Source organism: Bombina bombina, chromosome 6 (assembly GCF_027579735.1).
Source record: "Bombina bombina isolate aBomBom1 chromosome 6, aBomBom1.pri, whole genome shotgun sequence".
Classification (NCBI taxonomy): domain Eukaryota; kingdom Metazoa; phylum Chordata; class Amphibia; order Anura; family Bombinatoridae; genus Bombina; species Bombina bombina.
Window position 1 is genome coordinate 782781388 of NC_069504.1, and position 14659 is coordinate 782796046.

Here is a 14659-nt window from a genome sequence, read left to right on the forward strand (position 1 = left end):
CAATAAGGTGCTATGCGGGGCCCTTCTGGGAATTCCCGCAGCTAGGGGGTGCACAATTTTAAGGGCACTTTTTTTTTTTTCTCCTCCCCTTGTTCATTTTTTGGCTTGGTTGGGTGAGAGATGAGCAAAGTGGATAAATGTAAAATAACTTCTTGGAATATTGGAGGTCTTACTTCCCCCCTATTAAGTGAAAACTGATTTTGGCGCACTTATGAAAAATTGATACTGATATAGCCCTACTGCAAGAAACTCATTTAAATTTAGAAGAGCATGCAATTTTAAGCAACTTTCTAATTTACTCCTATTATCAATTTTTCTTCGTTCTCTTGCTATCTTTATTTGAAAAAGGAATCTAAGCTAAGGAGCCAGCAAATTTTTGTTTCAGAACCATGGACAGCACTTGTTTATTGGTGCTGTCCAATTAGCAAGGACAACCCAGTTTGTTCACCAAAGATAGGCCTGTGTCTAAACTTACATTCTTGCTTTTCAAATAAACATGCCAAGATAATGAAGAAAATGTTATAATAGGAGTAAATTAGAAAGTTGCTTAAAATTGCATGCTCTAACTGAATCACGAAAGAAAAGATTTGTGTTCAGTGTCCCTTTAAGGCTCCAAGGAGGAGCAACAGACTTAAACACAGGCCTGATTCTGACCAAAGCCTGACAAAAAGATTGCACATCTGCCAGACACTTATGTAGCAAAATAGATAAGGCAGAAATCTGACCCTTCAGGGTACTGACCGACAAATCCTTCTCCAGACCTTCCTGGAGAAAAGACAAAATCCTAGGAATCCTTACCCTACTCCAAGAGTAGCCCTAGGATTCACACCAATAAAGATATTTACGTCATATCTTATGGTAAATCTTCCTAGTAACAGGCTTGCAAGCCTGAATCATGGTCGCAATAACCGACAACCCACGCTTAGACAGAACTAAGCATTCAATCTCCAAGCAGTCAGCTTCAGAGAAACAAGATTTGGAGGAAGGAAGGGACCCTGAAGTAGAAGGTCCTTCCTCAGAGGCAGTCTCCATGGTGGAAGAGATGACATTTCCACAAGGTTTGCATACCAGATCCTGCGAGGCCACGCAGGGACTATTAAAATTACTGATGCTCTCCTGTTTGATACGAGCAATGACTCGTGGAAGGAGAGCAAACAGAGGAAACAGGTATGCCAGCCTGAAATCCTAAGGGACTGCCAAAGCATCTATCAGAGCGGCCTGCGGATCCCTTGACCTCAAACCATACTTTGGGAGCTTGGCATTCTGCCGAGACGCCATCAGATCCAGCTCCAGCATCCCCCATCTGAGGATCAAGCTGGAGAACACCTCCGGATGGAGCTCCCACTCCCCGGGATGAAAAGTCTGTCTGCGCAGAAAATCTGCTTCCCAGTTGTCCACTACTGGAATGTGGATGGCAGATAGACAGCAATTGTGAGCTTCCGCCCACCGAATAATCCAAGCCACCACTTTCATGGCTAAGGAACTCCACATTCCTCCCTGGTGGTTGATGTAAGCCACTGAGGTTATGTTGTCCGACCGGAACATGATAATCCGGGCTAAGGACAACTGAGGCCAAGCCATCAGAGCATTAAAAATCTCTCTCAACTCCAAAATGTTTATAGGGAGAGCTCCTCCCGAGTTCAGAGTCACTGCGCCTTTAACGAGTCCCAGACTGCTCCCCATCCCAGCAGGCTAGCGTCCGTGGTCACAATCACCCAGGAAGGTCTCCGAAAGCATGTTCCCTGAGAGAGATGTTCCTGAGAAAGCAACCACGGGAGAGAGTCTCTTGTTGACTGATCAAGATCTATCCTCAGACAGATCCACATAGTCCCCATTCCATTGCCTGAGCATGTATAACTGCAGAGGTCTAAAATAGAATCAAGCAAAGGGAATGATATCCATGGAAGCAACCATAAGATCAGGGGCGTATTTTGGCCTAGGCCAACAAGGCCAGTGCCTAGGTCAGCAGATTTGGGAGGGTAAGCACATCTGTCCTATCTTCTCTCTAAAAGCCAGCACACAGTACAGTGAGAGATAAAGTGCAGGCTTTTACAGAGAAGACAAGGCATGTGCGCTGATTAAGGTCGCTCTTCACAGGCAGTGCTCATTTAAATTGTTGCTTCATTTTTGCAGTGGAAGCTTTCTTTGTGAGAAACTTCTTTACCTTCCTTTTTCTCCCCTCCCCTTATTTTCTCTGCCTTCTCTCAGGGAGAAAATTGTACAAGATGCATGCAATTCAACCCACCTGTATGCCAGTGTTTTGCTAGCCCATTTTCTTTTACAAAACATTTTACACACTGACCCATAAATATTTTGATGGGAAAGAAAGCCTAAAAACTTTTTTTTTTTTGCAGCAGCACAAAAAACTTAAATACGCCACTGCATCAGACCAATTACCTCCATACATTGAGCCACTGAAGGCCGAACAGTAGACTGTAGAGAGAGGCAAGAGCAAAGAATTTTGGCTTTTCTGAACTCAGTCAGAAATATTTTCATTGATTTGGAATCTATTATGGTCCCTAAGAAAACTACCCTTGTAGCAGGAACAAGGGAACTCTTTTCCAGATTCACTTTCCATCCGTGGGAATGTAGAAAAGACAACACTATCTGTGTGAGATTTTGCTTGTTGAAATAATGGTGCCTGAACCAGAATGTCATCCAGATAGGGCGCCACTGCAATTCCGAGACCGAATCACAGCCAAAAGAGCCCCCAGAACCTTTGAGAAAATACTGGGAGCTGTGGCAAGGCCAAATGGAAGAGCCACAAACTGAAAGTGTGTGTCCAGAAAGGCAAATCTCAGAAATCCTAGGAAGGGGAAGACATACCTCCAAAATTACGAAAGGAACGAAAATTACTCTGATGTCCTTTCGGCCTATTCTTACCTTGCGGCAGAAAAGACCCTTTACCACCCGTGATTTCGGAAATGATTTCTGCCAGACAAGGTCCAAACAAGGTCTTACCCTTGTAAGGAATCGCCAAAAGCTTAGATTTAGATGAAACATCCGCTGACCAAGATTTTAGCCATAATGCTCTGTGTGCTAATACAGTGAAACCAGATATTTTGGCTCCCAACTTAATGACCTGCAATGAAGTGTCAGTTATAAAGGAATTGGCTAACGTAAGATCCCTAAATCCTATCTTAAATCTCCTCCAAGGGAGTCTCTACCCGAAGAGACTCAATGTGTGTCGAACCAATAGGCTGCCACACTTGTCACAGTGGCAATACACACTGTAGGTTGTCATTTGAAACCTTGATGAACAAATAAGACTCCAGCTTTTTGTCCATTGGATCCTTAAAAGAGCAGCTATCCTCAATAGGAATAGTAGAAATCGCCCCTTCCACATTGGGCACCGTTTGCCACGACTCCTTAATGGAGTCAGCCCCAGGAAACATCTTTTTAAAAACAGGAGAAGGGGAAAAAAGGAATCCTAGGTCTCTCCCATTCCTGTGCAATAATCTCCGTAGCACGGTCTGGTACAGGAAACACCTCCACAGAGGAAGGAACAAAGTATTAAGTTTACTAGATTTCTTAGGGTTGACAAAGTGGTCCAGGGTAGCCAAAACCTCCTTTAACAAATCTCAGAGGTGTTCAAGCTTAAATCTGAAGGATACAACTTCAGCAACAGATGAAGGAATTACACTGTTTGAATCTGACATTTCACCCTCAGAGGCTACAGACGTATCATCCTCAGACTCAGACCTCAGAAAGAGCAACTTGGTTAGTCAGAACTGGATCAGAAACCTTACTATCTGAATATCTAATTTTCCTCTTGCGTCTTCCCTGTAGCATGCGAATAGCAGCTGCCGCACATACCACAGCAAATTAGCTGGGCAGCAATATCTGCTTGCAAATAGATTCCTCCAGGAGATTGAGAGGAACCGCAGGGCACTGCATGTGATGCAGTTAAGGCTTGGGACGTATGAGGAGAAAACTGTGGCATTGTCTGAACAGCATTAACCTGAGAGAATGGTGGCTCAGAAACAAAATGTCTATCTTTAAACATGAGGAACAAAAGGGCAAAGTAGGTTCAACTTGATTATCTAAACAAAGCTTGCATCCAACAGAAGGAACAGGCTCCTGGTCTACAATTACAATAAAAAAATAATAAAAAAATTTATACTGTTCCTTTAACCCTTTGAGTGCTAAGCACTTTCCCACCTGGGTGCTAATATTTTCTAAGTTTCTTTTTAAATTTATTTAATTTTTTTAAAAAACATTTAACTTTTTTTATTGTTTTTACAGACCCCCAAGACTTACACTGTTGAAAAGGTTAGGCGACTCCCTTTCCAACAGTGGGTCTTGGGGGTCTGTAGCTGCTTAGATGCCTGAGATACATGCTTCTAAGCAGCATGCCCCCTCCTCCTATACTTAACATTGTTAAGTATAAATAAAGTTGCACAGTGACGTCATCACGTTATTGCGCGTGACGTCACCGTGCATCACGTGAAGCCCCGGCGATGCCCGTCACTCTACAGGCAACGATCGATGGGGTAGGAGCTGTTAGGAGCCCCCAGATCTTCCTCAAGGTGGGAGAGTGCTCATGACGGCTCTGAGCCGTCATCAGCACCAGAGTGAGAAACTCTGACGGCTCTGAGCCGTCGTTAGCACTCAAAGGGTTAAAGAATTAACCCCAAAAAGCAACCTGTGTCTCTCAACAGGGATGCTTCTAAAGCTTCTAGCAAAAAAACAACAATTTAAGTGTTAATTGAATATAAGGGAGAAGAAATTAGACCAGAAATACCAATACCTCAGCGATATAGCCGAGGCACCTACCTGCCCTCTGCACCATGGAACAGAATTGCGATTCCACAACAGTATTTTCAATGAACGCAACAGCTCCGGACTCCGATACAGAAAAAAGTCACATGACCGGCTTATAAGCTGCGCCACAAAAGTTACCGCGCACTTCTATCCATAGCTACCGCCTCAGAAAAGGATCCGCCTCCCATATCATGTCAGAGGCGGTGCCAGGCACCCCTTAGGTGAAAAATTTGTCCTTACGGACAAAAACAGACTCACTACATTTTAAGTTACACTATACACCAATCCGCTTCCCTCAGTCACAGGAAACATAGGACTTTACTTTGAATAAAATTAAAACTACTGAGCCACCAAGGAAATTAATTCACTTAAGATTAATTCACTTCCCTTCTCTATAGTCACAGCCCAAAGTGCCTGCTCACTGAAATAAGTCCTGAACTCAGTGCCAGTGTTCATTCCCAGAAGACAAAAATGTCACTTACCTGCACCTCTAGCTGTCCGGCAGGAGGACAGCCCACCCGGCATGAAAGAAAAACACTCCTCACAGAGACCTGTGGAAAGAAGAAAGGACAGAGTAAACCTACTCTGGCTTTCTATACAAGGGAAGCAACATGTTAGGAACTTGTGCGGTGGGTCTCACTGTGTTTTCCTAACTGTTGAAAGCCACGACTGCCCTACTGAAGACACTAACGTGGAGTATGGCTAGACCCAATCTTGAGAGGAAAGATCAGAGCAAACCTACTCTGGCTTTCAAAATAATAAAATCTTGATTGAAGTGAAAAAAAAAAATCCAATCTTCTTCAGATACCAAAACCTCACCTCCTCCTTGCACCGAAGGCAAAGAGAATGACTGGGGTTTGTGGGAAGGGGAGTGATACGTAACAGCTTGGCTGTGGTGCTCTTTGCCTCCTCCTGCTGGCCAGGAGTGATATTCCCAACAGTATTTAAGGACACCGTGGACTCACCATATCTTAAGAAAGAAAAGGGATTCCAGGTTTTTCCTACTCTTTAGTGGTAATGTTTGTCATACATGCTGGAACTGGAAAATCTTCCGGAGCTCTGGGCTTAACTTCATAAACCCTGTCAAATTTAGCTATCTTAGGTTCCTCTGATGGTATTGGATAAGGAACATCCAAAGTAGATAGAATCCCCTTGAGCAACAAACAGAGGTATTCTAGTTTGAATCTAAAGTTTATATCCTCAGACTCGCTTGGTCTGTCTACAGCTGAGTCTGATATCTCACCTTCAGAGGCTAAAGAGGCCTGTTCATCCTCAGAGTCTTGGGAAAAACTGACCACATGCTTAATTTTTCTCTTCTTTTTGCCTGATGTGGGTATGGCACTGACTGAAGTTGTGCTGAAAAATCTTCCGGAAGAAAGATTCCCCCAGAGATTGAGCTGCACCACAGGATACTGCCAGTGCAACTACTTGGGACAGGGACTGAGTAGATAGATGAGGCATGTCAAGGGCAGCAGAGTCCTGAGAGGTGGAGGACTTACAGGATAATCTTCTGAGAACAGTAGATTTGAGATTTAGACTAACATAGCAGTGAAACAAGTTGAACACAACTGTGCACAGGGGGATTACATGGGCCTCTTCACAACACGGGCATTTATTGCCAACAGGTAATTGAATGGTATTGCGCAAATCCATTCTGTCTGACCCCACAGTAAGAAAAAAAACCAATATCTCATGCCAGAAAAAACAAAAACTTATTTTGTATATAGGCAAATACTTGGCAAATACTAGCAATTTGATACCAAAATGGCCACCTTCCTCAAAGAAGCAGCACCTCTAGAACCCCAGCGATATCTGGGGTGACTTACCATCTCTCACAAGACAGCCGACCGAAAATGACTCATAGTAACTTGTACAAATCCACTCTGTGAAGTAAAGGACACTTACCTTAAGTAGCCTCTGCTGTATTGCAGACACAGCACTTCCAGGTATGAAAGCTTCATCCAGACTTCTGACAAAGGGCCTGAAGTAGAAAGGAAAGCAGTGTAAGTTAACAATGGTTGCCAGGTGGTAGTGTTGGAACACAATTTCTGGGAGGTGGTCAGAGAAGTTCCCTGAGACATCATGCAGCTACTAATACTCTTACTAAAAGATTTACATGGACACAGCATTTACCACAGTCCTATCATGAAGGGAAGCTACCCATTAAAGGACTCAATTCCAAATTTTCTTCAGAGCACCATCTTCGCCATCCTTCACCTTACAGAGGTAAAGTGACTGGGGGAGTATGGGAAGGGATCTTAAGCTTTGGCTGGGGTGCCTGCCTCCTCTTGGTGGACAGGTGTTTAATTTCCCAACAGCAATAAATAGAATTGTGGACTCTCCATGCCATTGGAAAGAAAGAGGTTTATCCCATCATTACTTGTAGACTCCACAGCTTGGATATTCTTTCCCAGAAGTAATGGATCGTGGACTTTCACCACTTATATGAAAGAAAACTAAAATTATGCTTAGCTGATACATACATTTCTTTCATGGTGGCGAGAGTTCACGAGACCCCATCCTGTTATTCTGGTGTCAGTTTATTTGTTTGCTCTTATTTTCCTACCTTATTGGCATGTCTATGTGTCACACTAGTTTCCAGTAAGGTGTGAGTTTTTTTTTTTTTTTAAAGAACTCTTGGGATTTGGGAATCTTTGCCTCCTTGTAATTGCAGGGAAGAGTAATTCCCAGAAGCAATGGATAGAGGTCCCTTACCACCATAACATTTATGCTTACCTGAAATTATTTACATACACACATCCAAATGCACACACACACACGACAGATCTTCACACTTGTGTGTCCGCTCAAAGAGTAACTCCTCTGTGGTGCTGGTCTAATTACTATTAAAACATGGCAGAAATAAGGCTGTGCACACTGAGCACTCAGTATTCCAATATTTACTTCATTTCCAGTAAGTACTGCATTTACTCATTCTACTCCAGAGGTTTTCAAACTTGTCCTCAGGCTTCCCAAAGGTCCAGATATTTATATCATCTTAATTGGAGCACAGGTGAAATAATCAGCTGATTATTAAATATGGTTATTAACCTGCTCTCTAATGCAAGGTAATCCTGAAAATCTGGCCAGTTAGGGATGCCTGAGGACCGGTTTGAAAACCGCGGGTCTACTCTAAACTAAGTGAGGATTAAGTTTGGGTGTAGTGCTCACATTTTAAATTGCACAATCTGCGGTTTGAGCAATGCCGCCCTCTACTTGCGAGAGGCCAATAGCACGCAAGAGGGGACTGTCAATCATCCAGATATGATTTGATTAGGATGATGGCAATCTGCAACCTAAATGGAGCCTTATACCTCTGCAATTGATATACAACTTTTCACAGTTATTTAAACTTTTGGTATCTGATTTACTCACCTGTTCCTGAAGTTCTGCTAGTCTTTGTGCACGATCTTCTTCACTATCTGAGCTGCTCTCAGTGTCTGAAGAGCTGTCGCTGCTACTGTCACTAGAAGTTGGTGGAGGGCCTTTGACAGAAGGGACAGGAGGGCCAGGGGCAGGCGAGGGAGTTGGAGCAGGCGATTCCTCAGGCTCATCTGGCATTTTGGCAAATCGCATTTCAAACACATCCTTTGAAAGAGAAACAAAAAATAGGCTTCAGAAAAAATAATAGCACAGAAAACAGCAGGTTGGCAATAGAAGCCAAAAAGAAACCAAGTTAAAATAAAAGTTAATGCTCCACATTCAAACGGCATTAGTCTAGAGCAAAGCTTAGTATTGTTTTTAGTATTGTATCCGTACGGTATTTACTGTGTACTGTATAGATACAAAGAACTAGTACTGAAATGTGAAAATATAGGTACGCGCACTTGAAGCAGCACAGTTGAAAATGGTTGTAGAACGTGAAATAAAAAACACATACGAATAAATCACACTGAGACGACAAGAAAGTGCAAACAGTAAATTTGTGAAAAGAAAAACTTTCACAATTAAATACAAATTTAAACTACCATCACTAAAACTAAATAGATACAACCATTCCATTTGTAATATCTGTCCTCTTGCTTGCAGGCTCAACTAATTTAAAACTGATTGTGCTTTCCTTTTTTCATATAAAAAAAGTTACAAAAAAAAAACTTCCTGTAATTTTGATAGTGTTTTCATTCTCAATCCAGTACTTAATACTGAAGACAATCATTTGCACTTCTAAATTCAATTTCCTCCTCCGTAAAATTTACTAAAACCTAGAGCAGGTATCTTTGTTTTATGTCAAAAAAGAGGGTAGGGCCAAAGTGAGACTCAAGCTAAGATATGAAAATTATTTTTAACAAGTGAAAACATTTCTAATCTTTGTTCCATCACCAAACAGTGAAAATGTATAAAGTAGGAAAGTAGGGGTCGACAAATATTTTTAAACTTTAGGGGTGTGTAGGGGGGGGGGGGGGGAAGGAAAAACTGGAAGAGGGATTTAAAATAAAAAAACAAAAAGAAAATGAATAAAAACAGCAATGCATGATTATATAGAGATTATGAGCTAGTCATAATTTTTGTCAGGACAAAAAGAAAAAATTATGCTTACCTGATAAATTTCTTTCCGGACATGGAGTCCACAACTTCATTCCAATTACTAGTGGGATATTCAACTCCTGGCCAGCAGGAGTAGGCAAAGAGCACCCCAGCAAAAGCTGTTAAGTGTAACTGCCTTACGCATAACCCCCGTCATTCAGCCGAAGGAAATGAAAAAGGTGCCTGAGGTTTACTCAAAAAAACCTGCAGAATTAATAAAAGAGAGGGTGGGGTCAGGGACTCTCCATGTCGGGAAAAAAATAAATTTATCAGGTAAGCATACATTGTTTTCTTTCCTATGACAGAGTCCACAACGTAATTTAATTTACTAGTGGGAACCAATACCCAAGCTAGAGGGCACGGAATGAACAGGGAGGAAGAACAAGGCAGGAGGAACTAAAACAAAGGCACCACCGCTGGAAGAACCTTTCTCCCAAAAGAAACATCGGCCGAGGTAAAAGAATGAAATTTGTAGAATTTGGAAAAAGTATGCAGAGAGGACCATGTTGCCGCCTTGCAAATCTGTTCCACAGAAGCATAATTTTTGAAAGTCCAAGACGAGAATACGGCCCTAGTGGAATGAGCCGTAATTCTCTCAGGAGGCTGCTGTCCAGTAGTCTCAAACAAAACTAATCAAACTTCTCAACCAGAGAGACAGAGAAGTTGAAGTGGCCTTCTGACCCTTACGCTTTCCAGAGAAAAACGAAACAGGGCAGAAGCTTGCCGAAAATCCTTAGTAGCTTGTTAACAACATTTAAGAGTCCAAACAACATCTAAATTATGCAAGAGACATTCCTTTTGAGAAGAAGAATTAGGACAATTTCTTGATTAATATTTCGATCCGATACCGCCTGTAGTACAGAGAACTGCCTTACCAGCATGAAAAATAAGGTACAGTGAATCACACTGCAAAGCTGAAAGTTCAGACACTCTGCGAGCGGAAGAAATAGCAACCAGAAACAAAACCTTCCAAGATAACTTTATATCAACAACATGCATTGGCTCAAACAGCGCCTGCTGGAAAAATAACAAAACTAAGGCTCAACAGGGAGCCACAGGTTTAAACACAGGCCTGATTCTAACCAGGGCCTGTACACAAACTAACATCTCGGAAATCTGCCAGACGTTCGAACAAAAGAATAGATAATGCAGTAATCTGACCTTTTAAGGTACTGACCGATAAACCCTTCTCCAGGCCATCCTGCAGAAAAGACAAAATCCAGGGAATCCTCACACGGCTCCAAGAGAACCCCTTAGATTTGTGCCAATAGAGATATTTAGGCCATATTTTATGGTTAATCTTGCGAGTAACAGGCTTTCGAACCTGAATCATGGTTTCAATGACTGCTTCAGAAAAACCAAGTCTAGACAGAATTAGGCGCTCAATCTCCAAGCAGTCAGCTTCAGAGAATCTAGGTTTGGATGGAGGAAAGGACCCTGAATTAGAAGGTCCTTCCTCTGAGGAAACCTCCAAGGAGGTAGAGAGGACATCCTTACCAAATCAGCAAAACATATCATGAGAGGCCAAGCAGGAGCTATTAGGATCAGTGATGATCTCCCCTGTTTGATACGAGTAATAACTCGTGGAAGGAGAGCAAACTGAGGAAACAGTTAAGCCAGAGAAGAACCTCCAAGGAACCGCTAGAGCATCTATCAGAACAGCCTAAGGATCTTTTGACCTTGAACAGTACCTTGGAACCTTGACGTTTTGGCGGGACGCCATCAGATCCAACTCTGGAACCACCCATTAGAGGTTTACCTTAGAGAACACTTCCTGGTGGAGAGCCCAATCCCCGGGATGAAAAGTCCGTCTGCTCAGAAAATCTGCCTCCCAGTTGTCCACTCTTGGAATGTGGATGCCAGATAGACAATCGTGGGCTTCCGCCCACTGCAGAATGTGAGTGACTTCTTTTATGGCTAAGGAACTCCAAGTCCCTCCCCTAGTAATTGATGTAAGCCACTGAGGCAATGTCCGACTGGTACTGAGAAACCGGACTCCAGACAGTTGAGGCCACACTGATAGGGCATTGAAGACAGCTCTCAACTCCAAGATGTTTATGGGAAGAGAGGACTCTTCCTGAGACCACAGGCCCTGAGCCTTCAAAAGACCCCAGACAGCTCCCAAGCCTGACAGGCTGGCGTCCATAGTCACAAACTCCCATTAAGGTCTCAGAAAGCAGGTTACCCCAAGAAAGATGTTCCTGAGACACCCACCACAAGAGATAATCTCTTGTTAGAGGGTCCAGATTTAACCTCTTGAGATAAATCAGAAAGGTCTCTGTTCCATTGACGGAGCATGTAAAGTTGTATCGGTCACAGATAGAACCGAGCAAAAGGAATGATGTCCATGGAAGCCACCATCAGACCAATCACCTCCATGCATTGAGCCACTGATGTATGAAAAGGCAGACTGGAGGGAAAGGCAGGAAAGTAAGAAGTGTGGAATTTCTGACCATCAGGAAATCTTCATGAACAGGGAATCTATGATTGTCCCTAGGAAACACACTTTTGTAGATTAACTAGAGAACACTTTTCCAGAATCACCTTCCACCCGTGGAAACATAGAAAAGACAGCAACATCTCTGAATGAGATCTTGCTAGGAGAAAAGATGACGTCTGAACCAAATTTAAAGCGATCTCCCAAACAAGGACCTGACCCCCATATCAAAATCTGATGCTCAACCGACTGAGCTATCTGGGCTCCTTGTAATAAAGCCCATCACAGCCACACCCAGATATGAACCTGGGAATTCTAGTTCCCAGTCTGATTCTCTAACCCAGCACCCTCAAAGGGCTTTAGATAGACTCACTAAATTCTGCTCCTAAATAACAGAAGAGTGAAAGTCATGTGAGCGTCTATTAAAAGAAAAAATGTCCTTTAGTACCTTTTTCCATAATCCTTCAGCCAAGACTGAAGTCTCTCACATAAGTTACAATGTAAATTAAAACTCGGACGAAATATGATGTCACAGACATTTATAAAGACTTCAATAGAATATAAAGAATATATATTAAACATAGACATAAACATATAAAAAAGAGAAGATTGCACTTTAAAAAGAGCAAATGATCACAGCGCTGCCACCAGATGGCGGCAAATACAGAATTTGTCAGGCAATGCATCCTGAAAAATAAACTTTAATACATGTATTTAGAAATGTGCTTTATTTTAAACAAGAACTCTGCTTCTTAGATTCTTGTACCTGGGCCCTGTGGTTTCTAGTTACACCTCTGGACTAACCCTCCAGGGAAACTTCTGCTGTTGAGCAGGTACAGCAGCTACAGGTCTGAAAGCCTCACTTGACCGCTATCAGGGACCTGTAGAAAAGAAAAAACTGAGTAACCAACTCTTGCTTTCTGCAAAGGGATAGCAAAGTGTTAAAAGTAAAGCAAAGACTTCCTTGCCGCCTTTTAACTGCTAAAAGCCACCACTACTTACTCAAGAGATTGACTTGGACAAAGCTAGACCCCAATACTTGCTTGCAGGGAAAAGTACCCATAAAAGGATTAATTTCTTCAGACACCAACTTCGCACAACCATTGACAGAGGCAAAGAGAATGACTAGGGGTTAATCGGTAAGGCAGTTACAATTAACAGATTTTGCTGGGGTGCTCTTTGCCTTCTCCTGCTGGTTAGGAGTTAAATATCCCACTAGTAATTGGAATGATGTTGTGGACTCTCCATGTAATAGGAAAGAAAAGAATGCTGCCTGATTCATGAGTCATTTTTAGCAAAATTTAGTGGCCACAATCCAAGATAAGTAAATTTCCCTGGCCGATTTATTACAGTAACTTTTATCAAGATAATTAAAAAGATTTCTAATAGTAAATCATAAAGAAACACTTTCATTTCTATTAAACATTACCATCCAATCAGAAAATACTTCCCAAATAAGTAATTTACTGTATCACTGCTTTAAGCTGCATTTGAATACTCAGCCACTCAACAGGCATGTCACTAAATGAAGATGGTAAATGTAACAACAAAATCAAATGTCCTTGGGTAAGAGATGTATTTGTTAGTTAATAACACTGTCCAAGAAGCCAAATTAGATAACATATCACCAAACATGCCTATTTTGAAGCAGGATAACTGGATTATTACCATAGAGATTTACAAGCCATACCCTCACTAAAACGTCTGGGCAAACATTTAAAGGATATCTCAAAATGTATTTTAACATGTACTGTGATATAGTAGATTTGTAATACACATGGGAGTCTACAGACAAGTGTGGATGGACATTTATTTCTATAATCTCTCTTGGGACACAAAACTATGTTGATAAATACAAGTTTTAATAAAATGTCAACTTTTTATTTAATTAGTTTGCATTGTGTGATTTTGTTTATTAAGTCTCATATATAAGCACACTATATTACATTTTTAATATTTTCATATCTAAGTTAAAATCATGGGCATTAATAGAGTTGCCTGCCACCTTTTTGGCCCTGCTCTGTGAATTTGTGCAGTATACCACTGTGTGGCTGTTGCTCCTAGACTCTTCCAGCAGGGCAGATCTAGCAGGGCTGAAATTTCATTTAGCGTCTTGTGGCAAAGGTGGCATTCTATGACAGTGCCAAATTTAAAAGTTACTAAACACACCTGAATTTAATAATAAGGAATGTCCACATACTTGGCCATATAGTGAACATTATCAAAACACAGTACAGTGTTATTGGATATAATTTTTTGCAAAACAGTGTTATGGGGATTTAATCTCCCCAGTTCAACTGTTCTGAGTGGCGGATGTAAAGATAGAACAGTGTGGGTGGCAGTCTATTTCTGGTCATTTTCTGGGTCTAAAACAAAACAAAAAAATGTTTGTTTCGTTTTAAAATGTTGCACCAACTACACTAAAGTCACAGGCTATTTTTGTGGCACAAGACTATATTGCCATGTTAAAGAAACCATCTGTCTGAAAAAAAGGAAGCTGATAATTTTCTGATAGGTCCCATTTCTAAACAATTTTCTAGAACAGACAACCGAGTCTCCACTACTTTTGTAAACCTGGGCCCTGCTTAGTTCACTTGAATGCTGTTCCTGAGATAATCTGGCATGTAAGAATTGTTATATACAGGTGGCCCTCTTTTTACAACAGTTCAATTTACACCGTTTCAGAATAACAACCTTTTTTTCCAGTCATGTGACTGCTATTGAAAAGCATTGAGAAGCAGTGCATTTATTAAAATAGCCAGTAGGTGGAGCTGTCCGCTTGTGTTGCAGCAAAGCAAGATGAAATTTATCAGTTTAACCAGACCTGAGCTATCGAGCAGATTTCAAAGGAACAAGATCTTCCTGTCTATAAATCAGTCCAGATTGGAATGCATAGAAAGATTAGGTTTATAATGCTGTTTAGCAAATGTTTTT

General features: G+C 41.6%; 1 protein-coding gene across 1 annotated transcript in view; it reads right to left on the reverse strand.

The window, feature by feature from the left end:
* The window catches only part of LOC128663661 (bromodomain-containing protein 4B-like), a 777540-nt gene that overhangs the window by 319814 nt on the left and 443067 nt on the right, over window positions 1–14659 (reverse strand). The window contains 1 exon segment of the mRNA XM_053718097.1: window positions 8140–8352. Coding sequence (XP_053574072.1) covers window positions 8140–8352 — 213 coding nt within the window.